This window comes from Lepidochelys kempii, chromosome 17, assembly GCF_965140285.1.
Source record: "Lepidochelys kempii isolate rLepKem1 chromosome 17, rLepKem1.hap1, whole genome shotgun sequence".
Lineage (NCBI taxonomy): Eukaryota > Metazoa > Chordata > Testudines > Cheloniidae > Lepidochelys > Lepidochelys kempii.
Window position 1 is genome coordinate 17,753,496 of NC_136396.1, and position 22,831 is coordinate 17,776,326.

Here is a 22,831-nt window from a genome sequence, read left to right on the forward strand (position 1 = left end):
GATCTAAAGTGATCATCAAGTTGGGCCATTTCCAGCACAAATCCAGGTTGGTGAGAAAACCTGGATTTGTGCTGGAAATGGCCCAACTTGATGATCACTTTAGATCAGCTATTACCAGCAGGAGAGTGGGGTGGGAGGAGGTATTGTTTCATGGTCTCTGTGTATATAATGTCTTCTGCAGTTTCTACAGTATGCAGCCGATGAAGTGAGCTGTAGCTCACGAAAGCTCATGCTCAAATAAATTGGTTAGTCTCTAAGGTGCCACAAGTCCTCCTTTTCTTCATACAAACTGTAAGAGTCTAATTAATTAAGATGAGCTATAATCAGCAGGAAAGAAAAAAACACTTTTGTAGTGATAATCAAGATGGCCCATTTAGACAGCTGACAAGAAGGTGTGAGGATACTTAACATGGGGAAATAGATTCAACATGTGTAATGACCCAGCCACTCCCAGTCTCTATTCAAGCCCAAGTTAATGGTATCTAGTTTGCATATTAATTGCAGCTCAGCAGTTTCTCCTTGGAGTCTGTTTTTGAAGTTTTTCTGTTGCAGAATTGCCACCCTAAAGTCTTTTACTGAGTGGCCAGAGAGGTTGAAGTGTTCTCCTACCAGTTTTTGAGCGTTATGATTCCTGATATCAGATTTGTGTCCATTTATTCTTTTGCGTAGAGACTGTCTGGTTTGGCCAATGTACATGGCAGAGGGGCACTGCTGGCACATGATGGCATATATCACATTGGTAGATGTGCAGGTGAACGAGCCCCTGATGGCGTGGCTAATGTGATTAGGTCCTATGATGGTGTCACTTGAATAAAGATAATAGCTCATCTTAATTAATTAGCCTCTTACAGTTTGTATGGCAAATTCCACCTTCTCTGTGTGTGTGTGTGTGTGTGTGTGTGTATATATATATCTTCTTACTATATGTTCCATTCAGTGTATCCAACGAAGTGAGCTGTAGCCCACAAAAGCTTATGCTCTAATAAATTTGTTAGTTTCTAAGGTGCCACAAGTACTCCTGTTTTGTTTTTTTATAGGCCTCATACAACCTTAACTACATTACAGTATCCGTACAGTGGCCATGTAGTTCCTTTCAGGTGAGTTATGAACAGTTGAGATGACTGGGTTACTACTACTTGCTTCCCCCATTGAATGTGAGAGCACTGCTTTACTGGCATCTAAAAGTTGCTGTATCCTTAATCCTATGACAGGGAGGAAGGATGGTACAGTGATTAGGACACTACCCTCGGACTTGGAAGACTCAGGTTTAGTTCCTTGCTCTGCCACAGACTTCGTGTGTTCATGGGCAAGTCACTTAGGGCTGGATCCTTAAAGGTATTTATGTGCCCAGTGAAATCTTCAAAAGCATCTAGGCACCTAAAACTCATTGATTTAAGATTGCTTGTCACTGTTATTTGGGTGCAGGGGGGAGAAATAAAAGTGGAGTGTGTTTATAATACACTGAGAACCCTCCTGTCCTGGGCCTTCTTTCAAAGTGCGGATTGTGGAGGTGGTTTTTGGATTGTGGACATCAGAAACTCATTTCACACAGGTTTCAGAGTAACAGCCGTGTTAGTCTGTATTCGCAAAAAGAAAAGGAGTACTTGTGGCACCTTAAGAGACTAACCAATTTATTTGAGCATAAGCTTTCGTGAAGCTGTAGCTCACGAAAGCTCATGCTCAAATAAATTGGTTAGTCTCTAAGGTGCCACAAGTACTCCTTTTCATTTCACACAGACCACAGAATAATTCAGCCAACCAGTTGGAACCAAGATTAGACAGGGCAATGTGTAGGTGAATGACTAGAACTGTCTTGTCTCCATCTCCTGATACTACTATTTTCAATGTGTGCCATTGTAGTTATGAAATGGAATTGAGGGCCAGAGTCTCTGCTCAGTTACACCAGCATAAATTCAGATTTCATTGGAGTTAGTCCAGCTATCCACTGATATAAATGAGATCTGAATCTGGCCCTTAAACTGTATAAGAGACACTGAAAGGATGGATGGGGTTTCTGGTTGGTAGCTGTATCCTCACCAGCAGAGATAACTAGTATGAGGTAATGTGTAATAAAGTCTCCTTGCATTGAGCCCCTGGGTGATTATATTTCACTGGGGTTACTCCACTGTGGATTACAGATATGGAGGTTTGATTAATAGAAGTAAACTACTCATTCTGAAAAAGCCTCACTAGTGCAGGATATTTCCCTGAGCAGATGGTCATATGAGCTGGTTTCTCATGAAATATTTATCTGTGAAGTCTTCAGGGATCATTGGAGTGGCTGCGAGAAGGTTATTTAACACGGCAGTATGCATGGAGTCTCAGAGATTTGATTTATTATATTCAGGTTGTCTTTTGCCATCATGCCTAATGCCATTTGGACGGCAGAAAAATTACTCTGATGTCCACCATCTCACATCAACTACGTATTGGTTCCAAACAACTGTATGATACTGGAATATGAGAATGTAGAGGGATGGAAGAGTGTCACCAAGTGGCTAGCTTATTTAAATCTATGCTTCCTTTTGTGTTCTCTTATCCATTGTACCCTGCAATTCCTATGCTACCCCACAGATCGCTGTGCCCCTCAATCTGTGATACCACAGTGACAGGAATCCTGGAAATATCTAACCTGGAGATCTTGGGCCTGATTCTCAGTTACACTAAGATCCCTTTATGCAACTATGGCAGCGTAAAGGGGGCAGAAATGGCCTTGTGAGAATACTGCCTGTGCAAAGGGCTTCCCCAGCCAAAGGGCTCTGTGCTGTTCTTGCTCCCAGCTCCTGGCATAGGGTGAGGGCAAATATACACAGGTGTGGCCAGAGTACATCCCAGTTATTTGGTTTCCCAGAGTCAGTGGCAGCTGTAGGAAGCCAAGCGTTAGTGAAAGTACTCTAAGGTTGCTCTCACTTGCCCCAGTGGCTGAGTAGGCCCCAGAATATGGGGAGCAAAAAGGTAGCTTCCCTCCTCAGTCCCTGCTCAAAGCACAGGAACAGAATGTGACAGCTCTTGGGCTACCCAGGACTGTGAGCCACCTTGTTACCCCATTCATCCAGCAAGAGGGAGTCTTTCTAGTGGTAACTGGGTGTCAGCTCCCTGATACCACCAGCCCTTCAAGCACTCTCCTGTGGACTACACCTGCCCTAACTTTGCCTGGCAGTTTAATAATAGATGCACCCAGGCTCTGAGTCCCTCTGAATTGTTCCCTGGTGATATCCAGCCCCTGACATTGGCTACTCACAGGAATTCCAGATCTTCTGCCCCCAAAGGAGCTGTGTACCCAGTTTTACCTGAAGCCAGCACTTCTGTAAGACACACAGAATTTATGGGCATTTATAATAAAACCAAAGTAGGGTTAATTAAGAAAGAATAAAGATTTAACTGGAAATGAGAGAGAGTGGTGGAAACAAATGGCCACAACACAAAACAAACACATAAAATACGAACCTGGTTCTCTACTTATCAAGAGTTACTGTCCAATGAATTAGATTTTTTCCCTCAAAGTTCAGTCTGTTGCAGAGTTGGCTGGAGTCAGGATCTCAAGAATCCCCACTCCACGAAGGTTTTCCTCAGTGAATGGATGCAGAGTGCTTCTTTCTCCTCTGTGCTATACTGAAAACAGCCTTTGGTGTCTATTCACAGATAGGACAAACACGTGTCTTGTTATATGTTTCAGAGTAGCAGCCGTGTTGGTCTGTATTCGCAAAAAGAAAAGGAGTACTTGTGGCACCTTAGAGACTAACCAATTTATTTGTCTTGTTATAAAGTGTCTTTTTTTATCTTTAAGTAGTTCTGATTGTTTGTCATTGCCTCTGATGGTTTCCTGTGACAAGTCGTTGTATTACACAAGGCTAAACAATTGAGCCTTGCTGGCATCACCAGCCAAACAGGGCAGGGTGACAACTCCCCTTTGCCCTAATGGGCCATCACTGAGACATATTATCTCCTGATGACTAATTTCTACTCCCAATCCATAAAGCAAATTTTCAGTATAAATACATTATTCTGTAAATATCACCTGCACATATGTCTCTCAGTGATTATGAATTGTGACAAGTTATGAGCTTTCTGTAGTTACCTTACATGTTACTTTTTAGGGATGAATATCCTACACAGCATGTGTGTTGTAGTGAGTTTCTCGTGTATGAGATGAGAGATGTTTGCAAAGAGCAGGAGACTGTTTACCAAGGGGTCTCTGTGTCACACAGAGTAACTGAAAATCGGGCCCCCTTGTTACTTATCTGATTAAGATAAATTAATCAGATTTATTTTTGCTTTGTAAAAAAATGGGTAAAATTGGCCTTTTTATGTACCTAAAGGAAAATAATTCATTCTTTCTTAGATCTTAAATATTTTGAAGGTGTCTGTCACTAATTAATCTCTCTCTCCCTTGGATAAAGGTCTGAAAACTGGAGTCCCAGACCAGTAGATGAACTGAATTGCAAAGATAGAGTGATGAGTGATATTGCAAAGATAGAGTGAGTGTAACTCCCAGCTTTGCTCTGTTTTAACACTTTTTTTTTTCTTCCCTCAGGCTATGAAAGTCCTCTCCAAAAAGAAGCTACTGAAACAGTATGGATTTCCACGTAGGTGTCATGCTTTTAAAGGTTACAGACAAACCCTGCAGGCCTTACCAGCTATCCTCTCTCAGGCAAAATTTCCAGTGACTTCACTGGAATTTTGCCTGAGTAAGGCATACAGATTTCAAAGCTGCTTGGGTGGTTTGTGAGGATAGGCATACTGGATCATCTATAATAAGGACAGACACAAGCTATCATCCAAAACACAATTCCCCACCTCACTGCTCCTTTGTGCCCTCTGTCCCCAGACTGTCTTGCTCCCTGATGGTAAAACACTGGCCTCTATGCTTGTGTGGCATATAGAAGCCCCTTTTCTTGTTGTGCCTCTACTGTATCTTTCAGCAGATTATCTGAATACGTTTTCAGGCACAACTCTTTTGCGTGCACAAAAACAAGACACTATACTCAACCTGTAAGGAGAAGCCATTTTGAATTTGTGATGTGATCCAGAGCCACCCCTGCTTGTTTCCCAGCCATCAGGAAGTTAACTCTCCTTCTTGAGTGTCCCTCAGTGGTCCAGCACAGAATGTGGAGGTGGAGACTAAAGGCTCAGAAAGGTTCTCAAAGAGTGTGCAAGTCACCTAGGGCTAGATTTTCAAAAGCACGTGGCACCCAACGTGCTGAGCGCTTTTGAAAACCTGGCCCTGACTGTGGACACTGAGCCCTTCTGAAAATTCTAGCCTTGGGACCAGATTGTCAAGTGTTCAGTATCCATAGTTGGAGCCAGATTTTCACTAGATCTCAACAACTGGCAGTTCCGATTCTGACACCGATGGCCAGATTTTCACACAGTGTGCTGAGCACTTTTGAAACTCTGGCCTTGTGAATGGAAAAGGGTTCTGCACACTGGCCTGGGTTGTAACCCACGTTGGGTTTATCTGTTTTTCTAGTTTGTTTTTCTTGCTGTAATTCAGGCAACCTAAAATCTAAGAATCAAACCTTGAGGAGAAAAACTTGCTGACTAACGGCTTGTCCTTTCTCTGCTGGTCCATTCCACTAGCTCAAGTAGTTTCTTATAATGAGACCTTTTGCCTAACACATCAATACAAGCAGTATCCTGCCTGGCTTGTCTTCTTGCTCTGGAAACTTAGGCTTTTATTCATTCCTTCATGTGAAATGACATGTTTTAAATTTAATCTTTTGAAAACGTTGGGCTTGATCCTACTATCTGCTAAGCACTCTCAATTCCTTCTATGATCAGGCTCATTGCAAAGTGCCATGTACCCTTGTGAAATTTGATCATCAAGAACCACATTTTCCTTTTGAGTAATTTGGCAGTTTCTCTTGCAATAATTCATTCAAACTAGTGAGAGGCCTAATGATTGCATCTTAAAGCTCTTTTATTGGTGGATGGCTTCACTTGCCAGGTCTTTGTAATTGTTTTGGAAATAGAACAGGACATGGAAATTGGAACTTTCTGTAACAATAGAAAAACCAGACTAGCATGAGCATTGCCTTCTGCCTAACTACTTATCTGCATCATAGCTTGTGGTATGATTTTTTTCGATGGGATCGTGATTATAATAGAATAATGCATTTATCCTGAACGATCCTAAACCTATTTACAAATGAGAGAGAGTGCAGCTGTCTCTGGGGTGGAAAGCATCAACTAAGTATCACAGTAGTTGGGGGCAGATAAATTGTGGCAAATCCCTCTATGAAAACATCCCATCGTCTCCTTAATGTTCATGAAGAATTTTAGTTTTAAGGCTTCACCTACACACAGTGAAGCACACAGAGCTCAATTCATCTGCCTTAGAAAGATAATGGGATGAGTTGACCCAGCCAAGCTTGGGACCTGCTGGATGTCCTTTCAGAGCAGAATGTAGGAACGTTGATGGGGCAGTGCCGATGCCCATGTTGTACCTGTTCTGTGGCTGACTGATTTCCAATCCCCAGAACAGTCAATCTGAGTCTTTTCACTGGCACTAAATTTCAAGTTGACTTTATACGAGAAAATAAAAGTCAGGCATTGACTCATGCGGAGAACGTTCAGTAGGTCAGTGTGTCATCTCTGTGAGGTCATTCAACCCTTGCGCTCTTACATCTGTGTCTGGCTGGTCATATATTTTTAGGTCCTGCACCCAGTCAAAGCCCCCATGTTATACAGCCATTCACTGTGATGTATCATGTGCTGCCAAGCAGGGGTAAAGCCCAGTTTTTGTTGTTGCTGTTGCAGGTCGACCTCCCCCTAGAGGATCCAGAGCAACTTCTGATGGGCAGCCAAAATCAATGGCACCGCTGGATAGAGTTTATCAAGAAATAGCCATCTTAAAGAAACTGGATCATGTCAACATTGTGAAGCTAATCGAGGTGTGTATGCCAAAGCGGGTTGGGAGGGAAGAGGTGCTGTTATTCAGGTCAGACTGTGCAGATGGCTACATTCAAGTTTGGTTTTTTTAAGTTAATGGGGATCAGGAAGCAAAATCCCCTAGATGGCTTTGAAAATGGCAACCTATGTTTATAAATTAAGGACCTGATTCTGGCCACACTCCACACAATGGGGCTGTGCATGTGGAGGGCTTGCTTGATCAAGGTCAAAGTTGATAAGTAGAAGCTCCTTAAGCAACTGTGTGTTTTAGAGCGAGAGAAAGAAAAGGTAAGCCTTGCCTACACACAAACTTGCACTGGTTTAACGAAACTAGTGCAGGCTCCTGTGTAGTCATTCTTTTATTCAGTCTAAGACTAGCTTACTTTGGTTTAGCTTAAACCTGTGCCTAATCAACATAAGCTATCCAAAATAGACCTAGTTTAAACCAAAATTAGTGTCATCTCAGCCTTTTGCTCCAGTTTAACTAAATCAGTTTAACTGATGGACTGATGGATGCTGTATGTAGACAAGCCCTATGCGTGTGTGTGGCAGGGGGCCGGGGGAGAGAGAGAGTGCCTATGTGGTGATGGACCTTAGTGCCCTGTTAATCAATATTTGTCTGACATGGGCAAATAGCATCTTCATTTGTATGTACTGTCTCTAGCAGGCATAAGAGTGCATGGAATTTGTTTTCTTTAGTTCCCCAGATTTTCCAGAATAAACTAAAGAAAATTTCTCTCTATCCTTCAAAAACCTCCTCAGTGCAGTGAGTTTCTAACTGCTAGCAGTTGCTCTGTGGCACTGGAGTCTTTGAATAGGATCTCTGACCCCATAACAACTCCTGTATGCCCATTCTGATCCTGGCAATGTGGTAAGAAGGGAAATATACCAGTGAATATCAGTGCCTACTCAGTGTAAAAGATGGGCATCCACAGAGATATTTGGGTTCAAGTCAAGGTTTAGCTGCAAAGTTTGGTGAACCCTGAATCCAGTGTGATGACACTTATGCAGGGCCACTGCTTAGCTCTGTTGGTGTCAAGACATTGCAGCACATGCCCAGTGAGACCTATTCTTGCCCCTCCAGTGGCCCCACACTGCATTTAGAGAAGTCTGGCTGCAACTCCTTTCTGAGCTAGTAAATAATGTGCATAGGTGGACAGACGAGATTGCGACAGGGTGATAGTCCCAGCTGCTGACAGTCCAGGAGGTCAGGACCCAAACTGAGAAACTTCCTAGCATGCTAGCATGATATCCTTTCCTTAGACTGTAAGACCAGCCTGATTTTTGCATGTAGGTTACATGGAGACAGATGCATAGCAGCCTTTCTTGCATACACTTTGTCTGATAATCAGGCTTATGTGACTGTATGTCATGCATGAGCAGGGCCCTTGGTGTGTACAGTGATTGTTCTTACCATAGTTCAAGGGTGCAAGTCTTGTTATTTTAAGTCTAGTCTGCAGAGCATCAGAAAGAGGTCAGATTGCAATGTGCAGATCTGTAGCTAAATTTCCCAGGTTTAGGGATGCTTGAGTCTATCCCTACTAAAAACTGGTAAGAAGTGTGTGCGCGCACGCAAATGCAAGATAGAGGCAGGGGAGATAGATGTATATTTAAAGTCACGAATCGCATATTACTCCATTAAATTTCAAATCCAGGTGCCCTGTGAGTTTAACACCCTCCAGCACAACATGAAATATGGGTAATTATAGAGTATTATTGGATTAAAGATGTCTCCCTCTCTGTTTCCCTTCCCTTGCCTCTGTGATATCCATTTTAGGTACTGGATGATTCTGCAGAGGACAATCTGTACATGGGTATGTACCTCCCTGTATGTTAATAGAGCCATACTTGCTTATTCTCACTGAGGCATTTAATGTACATTTCCAGGAGAGATCATAACTAGGAGACTTATACAGACCACAGCAGATAGAGTTGGTACCTATGAAACGTTAAAGTCTCCTAAGGGGTCAGGTTCAGGAGGCCTTGCATCTTAGGAGAGCTGCACAGAGCAAGAGCTGCTGCATCCACTGACACTGAACGGGTATCGTTTGTGCTTCCTGCACACACTCACCCTGGCTCTAATTCATCCAGCCAGAGTAGAAGGGTGGGAGAAGTGGATGGCACCTCTTCTCTCTGGGGAGTCTAGTGTGACGTGCAAAGACTGAGATCATGTCTACCTCATGCATGCGCACAAGGAGTGGGGGGAATTCCCTTCTGTCCTGTCTCCCCTAACACTCCTGTGAAGAGTCAGCCACAGTATCTACAAGGATATGCTTCATGAAATAATAAAGGAGGCTTTTGCAGCTGCCTGGAAAGGGGGATCTGCCTAGCTCTGAATCTATTAAAAAAGTGGGCGGGGTGGGGGTGGGGAAATGAAGCTGCTTTCCTTTGAAAGGCCAGTTTCCCTTTCAAGAGCAGATTCAGCCGAAGCCCACACTGTTGGTTGAGAGACATCAAAGATGTGGCAGTTGGGAGGGGCCTGTGTGTTAGATTCCTTTTGGTTGCACGAAAGTCAGTGCAATTCAAAAAGCAGCAGAGGAAAAAGATGTGCTGCTGGGTCACAGTCACGGTGATAGCAGTAATGATAGTGTCAACCCCTTACTCATACTGGAGAGCAGTTACTCACATGAGTAGACCCACTGAGTCTGAGCAGTGAATGGTCATCAGCGAATGGGTGAGCAAACTAAGGGCATAACCACCTGCATAACTATCTCCAGTGTCACCCTCTCTTTAACCCCTGGAATAGCTTATGTGAGCAGTAGCTCAGTAGTGTGATCAAAGGGTTCATAGACTGGGCCAGGAGTACTCGAGTGGGACAGTAAGGGACACTTCATTGGTACTAGTAGGTACATCTGAGAACATTGTGAAAAGCAATTTTTTCATGTGCCATTAAAACCAAGCCAAGGTGTAGCAGCACCCTGCAAGGTGTGCAAGCCTTACCGTTCCATCTGCATGTCTCAGTGATGCTGTCTGAAGATGTAGGTCTGATCCTGAGTGGGGCTGATTTTCATCCACACACTGCTTCCTTTGTAATGCTCAGGGAACTCAGAGCAGCTACTAGGCTGCTCTAACCTGGGACAAGGACCTGCAGAGAATCAGGGAGCTGTAACCACCCCTCTCTGCTTTACAAAGAATAAGCTTGGCAAAGCTGAGAATCTGGCTGTGTATCTGTAATTCCTGTTGAAGTCAGAGGACGTGGTAAATGCTCAACACCTCTCGAGCTCAGGCTGTCTGACATTAGGCTTTCAGCTGCATGGTGTCACCATTGATAGCAATTCCCAGCAGGATGATTAGAAATCCCAGGCAGGCTTTCCTTCTAAAATGTACTGTAGACAATCAAGTACAAAAGAAAACAAGAGAAGGTGCAGGACAGAGTGAGCTACTGAGACTTAAGCACATTGGCTTGTTTATAGTTTAGTTTAGAAGTAGGATTTCTTGCATCCATGTACACCATGCAGAGCTTGGTGCTAAGAAAGCAGGGCTAAGAAAACTGAGAAGCTGAGATAGAGGAAATGGTAGAATTATGAAATGCTGCCAAAAGCAGCTTGTTCCTAAACCTGCAAAGAAAGACGAATTGGCCTTAGTATATTGCAGCATGTTATAGTTGCACCTTGAGCTGTTTGAATATCACTGCTGTATGGTAGCAAATAGGTGTTTGCTGTAAACAGATTTAAGAGTAACAGCCGTGTTAGTCTGTCTTTGCAAAAAGAAAAGGAGTACTTGTGGCACCTTAGAGACTAACCAATTTATTTGAGCATGAGCAGTTTCCACGGTATGCATCCGATGAAGTGAGCTGTAGCTCACGAAAGCTCATGCTCAAATAAATTGGTTAGTCTCTAAGGTGCCCCAAGTACTCCTTTTCTTTTTGCTGTAAACAGAGCGGTCTCACTTTACAGATAAGAGTTTGCATTGGGATTTTGCTAGTGTTGCAGTATCTTGTTTAACTACTTGTGAGGGAAAGGTCTCCTTGGTTTTGGCAGATCACTCCCTAACGGTATGGGACCCTACTGCCTAGCTGAGCCTACACATCTGACACAAGGGTGTCTAATGGTGGAATAAGAAAAGGAGTACTTGGGGCACCTTAGAGACTAACAAATTTGTTAGTCTCTAAGGTGCCCCAAGTACTCCTTTTCTTTTTGTGGATATATATTAACACGTCTGCTACTCTGAAACCTGTAATGGTGGAATTGCATTGCTGGGGAACCCTGTGCTATTATGGAGCAGTGATAGCTGCTTTGGACTTTAGGCTACAACCCAATTCCCAGCCTAAGCCCTGTTTTTGCTCAGCAGACCCCAGTGAGTTGGTGTTACACCTGTTTACACCTTCATATATTGAGGCAGAGAGAGATTTAAGTGACTGACCTAAGTTCACAGAGTGAGGTAGTGGCAGAGCCATAGATAGAACACAGGAGTCCTGCTCTAATCACTATAAAAAATTTTAAATAACTTTATCAAGTTTCACGCTGACATCTTAATTTTCTGATCTGAGGTATTGGGTAACTGAGCTCCATAGAGTGGCTAAAAAGGAATGTTTCCATCAGCTTGGGGAAGGAAGGCAGAGTAGTCCTCTGGACTGGGACTCAGGAGACCTGGATTCTATTCCCAGCTCTGCTGCTAGGCTGCTGGGTGAGCTTTGGCAAGTCATGTCACGTTTCTGTGCCTCCCGGGCTACAGCATTGTGATGTTTGGGGGTTCAACTCAGACCAGTACTGGGTTGTGTTACTTGCCCTGCAACTCTGGGTGTCTTAAATGCTGTGCTGCTGTTGCTCACAGCCTGACACTAACAGCCCTCTGAGAAGCAAGCAGGCCACACCCTGGTTTCTATCACCCAGTTACTTTTTGCAAAGTGATTCCAAAATGCTCCCAGTCCTGAATTTCCCCAAAACCATCTACCAATGTGACAATCTGCTGAGGTTTCCAGAATTGTGAGTTGCTGTGTTACCTGTTTCAACCTCAGCAAGTGAGAGTTTTGCTACTCCTAAGCTGTATGATAGCTCCCTGACATACCAGCTTGTCAGCCTTGCCAGCAAACTTTGCCAGTCCAGACTTTGCCTAAAAGGTAATAGACAGTGAATCCCAGCTTCCGAATTCCTGGGATACATCTCCCTGCAGTGTCCAGCCCTCTCATTGAAACTGAGCAAAGTTGCTAAGTTCATTGCTTCTTTAAAGAGATAGTACATGGCAGCTCATTAATTTAACTGGGGTTTGACAAACACTCTTATTTCAGGTTTCAGAGTGGTAGCCGTGTTAGTCTGTAGCAGCAAAAACAACGAGGAGTCCTTGTGGCACTTTGGAGACTAACAAATTTATTTGGGCATAAATAAAAAGCTTATGCCCAAATAAATTTGTTAGTTTCTAAGGTGCCACAAGGACTCCTCGTTGTTTTTACTCTTATTTCAATCACAGCACTGAATTGTTTTTGTTGTTCTTCGAGATGTGTTGCACATATCCATTTTACAATCTACCCTCAGTCCCCTCTCTATCGGAGCCTGTCCAGTAAGAAGGAACTGAGCAGGGTCGGGGCAGATCTGCCCTCTTATACCGGCATTCAGTGGCTCATGGCATCAGAGGGTGCTCAAGCCACCCTGACCGGAACCAGTGAGGGGAAAAAGTTATCTGACCACTGTGCACAAGGCACACACCCCTACAGTGAAATGGACATGTGCAGCACAGCTTGAAGAACAGCAGTTACAAAAGGTAGGTTAACCGTTTTTTTAATTATTCCATATTTTTTATTTGTATTTTATTAATTGAACCTCCAAAGGTTTGGTTTTATGAAAGAAAAACAAGTACCAGATGGTACCAGGCTGTGGCCCATCTATCCCTCCCCAACAGAAGGACTATCTGCTTCACTGTTCACAGGGCTGCTAGTGTTCCTTCTTCTGCACAGGGGGACAGAGCCAAGGCCCCAGTGTGCCTTCCAGTGCGCCTTCCAGTGCATCTGCAGCAGAGGAAGTAATCCGCACTAGGAATAGGGCTGAGATAAGTGACTAGGGTGTGGACAGATGGGATGGGGAGGGAGCAGACTCCTGGATCCAACGCCCCCTCCCCCATATGCCAACAGCATAAGTGCACCACTGTTTGTGGGGAGGGAGAAGTAATCTATCAGGCTGGTACAGGTTATTCCCTGTCTCTCCTCTTCACCCATATCAGGGTGGGGAACTGGGATGCAGATTGGGACTCTGAGTCACAGGCTGGTTCCCAGGCTGTTTCTGGAGCAGTGCAAGAATGTGCTGCTGCTTACTCAGCAAAGCCACGCTTTCACCCATGATAAAAAGGAGAACACTCAGAGTTGTACAAACTAGAGCATGTTTCAAACTCATACAATTGCATCCATTTTATCTGATGATAGTTATGTAGCTATCCTACCAATTTAATACATTAATAGTGAGGATACACATTCATACCGTATCATGTTTTGCTATTGATAATATTACAGTGGTACAAGAACCAGTGCTGTTATTCAAGAAGGGAAAATCAAATCAAGAGGGTCTGGAAGCCAAGAGAATGGAAGTAGGGTTAGTAAATTGGTATCTGTTGTCTCCCAGTTGGAGCTGGCCTGGGTAGTTATATTTGTCTCTGCTAAAGTAACAAGCTCTCTCAATTTTGCATCGCCTTGTAGCCTTGTTGGGTGGGATAAATTGATTAAGATTGTTCTGGGACAGTGTTCATTTTATAGGCAAATATGCTAGAAATGTGTGTCTGCACTAAATTGGATTCCTTCCCTCTTACCCATGGTTGCTTTTTTTTCCCCTTTTCTTTCAGTGTTTGACCTTCTGCGCAAGGGGTAAGTAGCCCGCAGGGGACTTTAGGGAATAGAATGTTTAGGTGTTTGCAGTTCTCATCAGATGGAGAGCCAGCTTCTGAATGCAGGAGGACTCATTCACTAACTCCCTGGGTGAAATGCAGAGGACGATGTGTAAGATGGTGCCAGTTGTACGTCACTAAGTGGGTGTGAAGGAGACAGATTCCGATTGCAGTTACACCACTGTAAATGTGCAGATACTCTATAGATTTTGTAGTCACTGCAGATTTACACTGGCATAACTGCTTTCAGAATCTGGTGAAGGGAGTCTGACTTGGTGTAACTTACGTGTCAAGTGGCCAGAAGAAGTTTTTAGATAGTGTAAGTTAAAGTAACTTCCACCTTACACCTTCTTCTGTCATGTCTATGTATAGGGTACATTTCCTTAGACTTCCTTTCACTCGTTTATTCACCAGTGTCTAACCTTATGCCAATCATATTGAATTCTCCTTCCCCCCAGTTATTTGAGACACAACATTTTGTAAATGCAGGAGCTTTTCCACCTCCACACATTACATTATCCATATCTTTGGGAGAGATACAGTTTACAGCAGATCCTGAAGCGCGTACAATCTTAATATGCAAGACATGTCCAGGATGGGAGAAGGGAAGTCTTACTAACCATGGTTTTGAATGCCCCTGCCTCAGCGAGAGATGAAGCAGTCAAGATCAGACAGAGAATCTCTATCACAATGAGCAACTGAACACAAGTCTGTATCGTAATCCAGTGCCTTAGCCACAAGACCATCCTGCCTTACGAGCTGCTTTGCTTTGTTTCTTCTGGGTCCCAGCACTCACTTTCAGTTCTTTAGATTCTGATGTGGGCTCTGCTTTTCTTTTTGCTGGGTCCTCCAACATAAGAACGTCCAGACTGGGTCAGACCAATGGTCCATCTAGCCCAGTATCCTGTCTTCTGCCAGTGGCCAATGCAAGTGAGAACCTCTGCATGCTGTAGCATAGATGCAGTCTGATGTGCATGTGATGCACAATTTTCAGTGTGACATGATAGTTGTTATTGCAGCAAACAATTGATGACCATCACAGAGTAAAATGAGATCATCCTTAGAATTTACTGCTCCAAATGAGGAGAGGTAATGGCGGAAAATGCCTTCCAGAGTACCAGCTGCCAGGTAGAAACGTGGGCTGGAATCTTGGCTCAACCAAAAAAAACCCAACGATGCAGGGTCGCGATACAGTTTTAAAATATCATAGCATATTCATGTGTCACTGCGCCCGCCATGTGGCAGAGTGGTGGTTGTTAATGTTATCGTCCTGGTGGGGTGATGGTTTTAGGCCTCATCAAGTAGAGGATGAAAAGCTGTTCACTGTTCACGCCAATTGAAGGGTAGCCTTTTCCTGAGCAGAGTCCATTGTGTTGTGTAGCATGTTGTGGTAGTTTAGGGTGTTTGGCACTGGCCTCGCTCTACTCCAATTGAAGCAACTGGTAAAACTCCCACTGACTTCAGTGGAATGAGAGTTGAGACAGTGGTAAGCACCTTTGAAAATCCCATCCTTAGCAACTACTGAAGACAATGATAGTCTTTCCAGTGGCTTCATTTGGCTTTGGATCAGGCCCTTAATTAGAGATCGGTAGAAATACCCTCATTGATTTCAGTGGGCATCGGATTGGGTCCTAAGGGTGTAATATTACAAAGTACTGAGCACCCTCAATTACCATTTATTTCAAGGCAGGATTGATCCCTAATACTCTCCAGGACCTATTACTTCTGCTTTGGAGCCAAACAGAACAAACGGTAGAAGACGTGAAAGGCGGGTTTACCCTTTGAAGCTATGCGTACACTGCAAAGTGAAGGTCTGATTGTAGCACGGGCAGGCGTACCCAGGTTAGCGTTAATCTAGCTAGCACGGGTAACAGCAGTTAATCAATCAGACCTTCATTTTGCAGTGTAGACAAATCCAGAAGTTCCTCTTTCCAAACTCTCCTCCCATACTTGATTTAGGGCCAGGTCCAACTCCCAAGGAGGTCACTGGGCGCCTTTCCATTGACTTTAATTGCACTTGGAATGGGCCTGTAATTCAGAATACAAGGAAGAGGGAGAAGGAGAGCTAAGTCGGCAGGGAGACTCCATGCATTTTATTTCCCTTTACCACCTTTTTTTGGGCTGCCATCTCTTGCAGGTTAATGGTGACAGGATGAGAGACAAGGAAGGTGTTACTGGTGACCAGGACAACAATTGTCCCTTGGGGAAGAGGGAAAACTCTCTTTTGAGTCTGCACGGCTCAGAAAAAGCCATTGTAATCAGCTGCTGCCACGAGGGGGGCTGTGCCACTCTTTTGAAGCAACCTTTCTACCGCTAGCAGATGGCAATTATACTTCATTAGCAGTCCTGTCGCTCCCATTGCTTCTCTCAGGAGCCAGCAACATGAAAATGTTGCCATGTGATGGGGGAGGAAGCTGGAAATCGGTGACAAAAATGGAAACAGCATTAAGCTCATCTATTGAAGGGGGGGGCTAAAAAGCACAGAGAGTAGTTTTCTGACAGCTTCCTTGAGGTTTTGGGCGGGAGGGCACAGGGTGGTTAAAAGAGAGGGTAGCTGCCGAGAAGCCGCTGGAGACCTTTTTTGCTGACATTCTGTTGTGCATTGATTCTCAACGAGGGCTCAACCTTGCAAGATACTGAGAACTCTGGCTCGGATCCAGCACAGCATTTAAGCACATGCCTAAGTCTCTTGAAGTCAGTGGGAATACTCGCATGCTTAAATTCTGCTTTGCTGCCTTGGTGCCAAATACCTTGCAGAATCAGGCATAATCCTACAAGATGTTAAGCACCCCCACCTCCCATTTTCATCATTGAGAGTTAAATGTGCTCCTTACCTCTCAGAAAGTGCTAAACAGCTCATAGAGTCTAGGCCCTAATTGCCATTTACACTTGGCTCTCAGCTGGAGGCAGGGGGAGAGGAGGGTCACTTACGAGACTCTGCACGTCTATTAACAATGAAGACATAAAGGGGGCCACCAGGGTAGGGAAAAGGGAGCTTTCAATCCGACTGCTGACTCTTGAGACATTTTCCCAGGCTGACCTGTACTGCACCTTGCACAGGAAAACAGGGTTTAAAGAGCAGCTAAAATGATACATCAGAAATATTTTCATGTTAATGTCAAACCCTACAAGGAAAAATATTTAGCCCTTAGTCTGGTCTCATTTAAACCTGGACGACGCTGGTTTTATTGCCCTTTGCTTCAGGAGCAAATCCTAACTCGCAGAATGTCAAATCAGAATTGGAAGACTACTTTTGATATGCAAGTCATGTTCCAACTGTATGGTGCTTGAAAAGGCCATAAGGTAATATACCACCATCAGTTTCTTTCTGTGAAATTGATAGTAATGGTTGTGACATGCTTCTTTAATAAGTGATATAATAATAAAACAATTTTGCACTTTTTATAACACTTTTCATCCATGGTTGTCAATGTTTCACCTTGAGAGGTAGGTATTATCCTGATTTTACAGAAGGGGAAACAGACAATTAGGGCCTGAATTTTAGAAGTGCTGAGTATGCCCAGTTCCCATTGCCTTCAGCTGGAGTTGTGGGTGCTCAGTCCTCTGAAAATCAAATCCTAGGGGTCAGATTTTCAAAAGAGCTCAGCTCCCTTTTAGACACCAAAGTAAATGGCCAGATTTTCCAAAGAGCTCAGCATGCTGGGTCTTTTGAAAATCTATCCCCTAAGTGTCAGAATGGGAGATGATGGAAGGTGAGTACGTTTAAAAATCTGGCACTTATGTAGGTACCTGAATGGGAGCTGAGCTCTTTTGAAAATCTGGCCCCCATTGTGTTTGCTGAGCACTTCTGTAAATCTGGTCAGAAATGACTTGCCCAGGATCATGCGGAGTCATGGACAGAAATAGAACCCAAGAGCTCTGTTTACTAGCTGACTGCTCTAACTGCTAGAGCACACTCCTTCTTCAAATAAAGAATATTATTTCCCGTTAACTGGGCATTTGGTAATTTTCCCTTTTTCCTTTCAGACCTGTCATGGAGGTGCCAACTGACCAGCCATTCACTGAAGAGCAGGCTCGGCTCTACTTTAAGGACATTGTCATGGGCATAGAGTACTGTGAGTACCAAGATCAGCTGCACCTTTGCAGAGCATTGCACTGACCTACATTCTTGTTTGAAGCCAACCTTTTCATCACTTGTGAACTGTCAGGGGAGTAAAAGGATACTCTCTAATCATATATGAAGGGGTTTGCAAGATTGGCAATGACCCGTCTCAGCCTGGATTTGTATGGGCCATATAACAGTTATTCAGTGGCAGCTGTTCTTTAAAGTGGCACTATGAAAACGATTAGCAATTTTTTTTTTTGTTAACTCTCTTGGATAAAAATTGTAGACTTTAATTCTTACAGCTGCGCCAAGCTTGGCTGAAGCCAGGAAACAGCCTTTGCAAAGACACAGGCTAAGAAAGTCAATTAGCTTCGGTTGAAGTGAATTTGCGCTGCTTCCAGCTGAGCTGTGGGGGAAGAGCTTGCAAGTGGCTACTGGAGGGCTTCTGTCCTTGTCTCCTCCCTTTGGAATGCATCTCAGTGATTCATCATTACTCAGGGCTGTGACATGCAGAGAACATGCCACCTCATCACCTGCCATCACAGCTGGTGGCTTGTGTATTTCACAGAATCCTCATTCAGTATTCAGCATCTGTATATTTTTAATGGGCTATTGCACAATTTAATTTAATAAATCAAATATTGTGTTTCTCCCTCTAACCTGGCAGATGGGTTCCCAAGTATTTGGGGCCAGATTCTTATCTAAGATCCAGGATTGAGTACTACAAAAGGGCCAGATTTTAACCTTAAATGGTCATCAGGGAATTTCCCTGGCATAAGGGAACTGGCATATCACTGCTGGCATAAAGATAATGGAGACAGCCCCTGTGCCAGCTGCCCCACCCCGCATGTAAGGAAATGTTGGGGGAGGAAGGGAGTCGTGAGTAGTTGTGTAGGATAAGAGCAGCCTTTGACTGTCTAGCTCTTACTGAGACCAATGCACACTGCCCCTCAGGAATCAGGATCAAAGATCCATTTATGGATTCCTTGATGCTACTTCCTTTTCTGCACTGAGCAGAGATCTAGCATTCCAGAGCTTGCTTGCTCTGTCTAAAAGCTATCAGTTGGGTTTTTACACCAAACTCATCACCATGGTATCTGAGTCTCTACCAGATGGTCTCCTTACTTCCTTGTGATCTGCAACCTGGAGTTCATTATCTAAGTGCAGGAGGAAATATCTTCCTTCCTTCCTTCCTTCCTGGCTGGGGTTCTCCATTTAAGGCTTCCCTTTCTTAGCATTGACAGAGCCAGACTTCCTATTATTTAAATATTGCTGAAGTTTGCTCTATCTGTGCTGTCACAGGGAATGGTGGCCCTTCAAAACATGCCAGATTTACATCAGCTCAGGACAGTTACATCAGTATCTTTCTATTCCCTTGTATTTCCCAATACTTACTGGAGGAGTACCTAGAAACTGCAGATGCTGAGGTTACCAAGCTGCAGTTTAGTTTTCTTAAGGGCTAGAACTGTACATACAAATGGCTCTCTTAGATGTCCCTTTTCAGTGACTGGAATTAAAACGATTGAACAGTCTCTCTGGCCACTGCTGTACCAAAGAGTTTTAGGCATCTAACTCATATTGACTTCAGTGGGAGTTAGGCATCTAAATAAATAGGAGAATCTGGGCCTCAGAGAGTAGGAATGAAATCCTGGCTCCATTGAAGTCAGTGGCAAAACTCTTGTTAACTTCAGTGCAAAGGCCATAAGGCCATATACCAACAGCAGTTTCTTTCCATGAGACTGATAGTAATGGCTGTAAGAAGAACGAGGAGAACTTGTGGCCCCTTAGAGACTAACAAACTTATTTGGGCATAAGCTTTCATGGGCTAAAATCCACTTCATCAGATGCATGCAGTGGAAGATACAGTAGGAAGATAGATATGCACAGAGAACATGAAAAAATGGGTGTTGACATACCAGCTCTAACAAGACTAATCAATTAAGGTGGGCTATTATCAGCAGGAGAAAAAAAACTTTTGTAGTGATAATCAGGATGGCCCATTTCCAACAGTTGAGAAGCTGGTGTGAGTAACAGTAGGGGGGAAATTAGCATGGGGGAATAGATTTTAGTTTGTGTAATGACCCGCTTCTTTAGTAAGTGATATAATAATAAATAATACCGTTTTGTACATTTTATAAAACTTTTCATCCGTGGTTGTCAGTGTTTCACCTTGGGGTAGGTATTATCCTGATTATCCAGGATTTCACTGTAGAGGACGCATCTTACAGCCTTTACTCAGGTCAGTAGCTTCATTGACAACTTTAGTAAAGCTGTCTATGGGCTAGGTTGTGTTACCCTCTCTCATATTGAATCATACCTTCCAATACAAGCTGTGAGTAGTAAGTGAGAGTTGAAGGATCAGACCGTAGGGAGACTTCTAGATATGTAACCTAACCTGTTTTGCTTCCATAGTCTGAAATGCAACATTTTCCACTGTTTCAACCATTAGGAAAATCTGTTCATCTTATTGAACCAGAGGGAATAATTTCTAATGCACTTCCACTGACCATATTTTAACAAAGCAAAGACATAGCCTTGTCAGTCTAAAAGAAATGTATTATCCTGTAATACGTACTTAGAGCCTTGTCTGTCTTCAGTTAATTGGATCTCAGAAAGACACAGGGAGGTCTACTGCTCTCCCCATAGGCTAAACAAAGCTTTAGGTTTTGCTTGGCTCTTTTACAGAAGATCGGGATCTGAAAGGATAACTGGAATGTGAATAGAAGAGGAGTACTTGTGGCACCTTAGAGACTAACAAATTTATTAGAGCATAAGCTTTCGTGAGGTACAGCTCACTTCGTCCCTAACGAGCACAGCAGGCTTTGCTGAGATGAAGGAAGATCATTCACAAGGCCACATTCATATCACATGCTGCAATACATTAGCTCTGTCTTCCACCTGAAACTAAACGCACCATACCAGCCTCTGAATGGAAATGAAAGAAATACTTAGTCATTGGGACTGTAGTTTGAGTTAAGGCTGCAGGGTCCAAGGCCATTTTGCCAGTAGAGTTTATGAGTTAGAAAAAATTGTAGTTTATATTCTGATAGTGCCTAGATCACTCCACAGAGATCAGGGGCCTGTTTTGCTTGGCACTGGGTGTGCACATAGTAAATGACAGCTCCTGCCCCAAAGTAGTTACAGTCTAAAAGGTTGCAGAGTAGCAGCCATGTTAGTCTGTATCCGTAGAAAGAAAAGGAGGACTTGTGGCACCTTAGAGACTAACAAATTTATTTGAGCATAAGCTTTCGTGAGCTACAGCTCACTCCATCGGAGGCATACAGTGGAAAATATAGTGGGGAGATTTTTACAGTGGAAACTGCTCATGCTCAAATAAATTGGTTAGTCTCTAAGGTGCCACAAGTACTCCTTTTCTTTTTGATAATTGTTATGTAATTTGCTAGACTCAATCACCATGCAGCTGTTTTAAGCTCACAATGTTCACAGCAGTAACTGCATCATTGCTAGTTGTGTCTTATTAAATTAGATATTAAAAACTGGATTCTCGTCACAAACTGGAATGTATTAATCAAGAACAATATGCTGCATGTTGCATGTAAGGAATCTTGTTTTAGATGGAAAATGACTGTATGACTGAATACAAGCCTGCCTATGACAGGCTTCTGAGTAGCAGCCGTGTTAGTCTGTATCCTCAAAAAGAACAGGAGGACTTGTGGCACCTTAGAGACTAACCAATTTATTTGAGCATAAGCTTTCGTGAACTACAGCTCACTTCATCGGATGCGTGTAATGCTGTAGAAATATTGGCTTAAGTTACTTATTGGTGCCTGTCACAGAGTGGGCTGGCCCCATAAGGAGAGTTGGGCTAGCCCCACCTGTGCCTAATTACCTGTTGCCAGTGGTTGGGTCAGGTGCCCATGTTTCACCCAATGGCAGCCAGGGGTTGGTGCTTCTTACAGAAAGGAGCCTGCTCCATTGAGAGAGAGCCACCTGTAGGGAGATTCTTACTGGGATACAGAGTTAGAGAAGACCGGGGCAGAAGTTTTCCCTACCAGCCAGAGGCAAAGGCCTGGCTGGAGCTGTGTGCAGTGACAGGCAGGAGCAAAACCCTTAGGAGAGGCAGAGCAAACTGCTGAGCGCGTGGGGTGCCCCGATTGAGACAGGGATGACCTAGCATGAGGTTGCCAGGTGTCTGCTTTTATTTTCTTGATCTGTGTTGTTTTAGTAAACTAGATTCTGGAGTATCTCATATACACAAGAATCTGGGACATTTCCTCAGAGAACTGAGGTATTGGCAGGGTCTGATGCTAAATGAGATGAAATTCTGTTACAGTGCCCTTCCTGAATCCATGGTACAAGCCATCAGCATTTACCTTTCCTTGCCAGTGTGACAGTGATTGGCACAAGATTAGCTGGGCAGGAGTGACATTACAGTGGGTGACAAAAATGTCCAAAAACCATTGTTTTTTTAGTGTGTTTATTAATTTCATTTATTTAAATATAATTCCAGTTGCGCCTGTCTAAACTCTAGGCAGGGAGTGCATACGCATGTGTGTTTGTGCACACACAGGTAGATCCCAATTCAGCAATCTCTTAAACACATGCATAACGTTAAGCACATAAGTAATCCCATCCTTATTCAACAGGGCCCCGATCAAAGAAAGCAGCCCTATTCAGGAAAGCGCCATATCCACACGCTCAAGTGTAAAGTCATTTCCTGAACTGGGAGGGAAAGCCCTCTAACATGTGCTTAAGTAGCATTGAAGCCAATGGGAGTTAAACATCAAGTGCTTTGCTGAACAAAGATGGGGATGTTCACATTTTTAAAATTAAGCATGTGCTGCACTTAAGTGTTTTCTGAAACAGAGCCATGATGATGTATTGTGCACTTAGATAATGCATTTCAGTTGAGCAACTCAAAGAGTTTAATAAACATTATTTAAGCTTCACAACACCCCTTGAGTGAAAGCAACTGGTAAACTGAGTTGTCCAAAAGTTACCTTGACTTATGTAATGAGTCAGTAGCAGAGCTAGGAATAGAATACAGAAGTCCTGACTCCTGTTCCCCAGCCCTAATACCTGGACAACACTTCCTACCAAATATAG

At 43.6% G+C, this 22,831-nt stretch overlaps 1 protein-coding gene across 8 annotated transcripts in view; it reads left to right on the plus strand.

The window, feature by feature from the left end:
* The window catches only part of CAMKK1 (calcium/calmodulin dependent protein kinase kinase 1), a 196,134-nt gene that overhangs the window by 120,932 nt on the left and 52,371 nt on the right, over window positions 1-22,831 (plus strand). For all 8 annotated transcript variants that reach the window (XM_073315804.2, XM_073315803.2, XM_073315808.2 and 5 more), the window contains 5 exons: window positions 4,535-4,586; window positions 6,760-6,893; window positions 8,669-8,705; window positions 13,657-13,678; window positions 17,686-17,774. In XM_073315804.2, coding sequence (XP_073171905.1) covers window positions 4,535-4,586; window positions 6,760-6,893; window positions 8,669-8,705; window positions 13,657-13,678; window positions 17,686-17,774 — 334 coding nt within the window. The remainder of the gene's footprint in view (window positions 1-4,534; window positions 4,587-6,759; window positions 6,894-8,668; window positions 8,706-13,656; window positions 13,679-17,685; window positions 17,775-22,831) is intronic.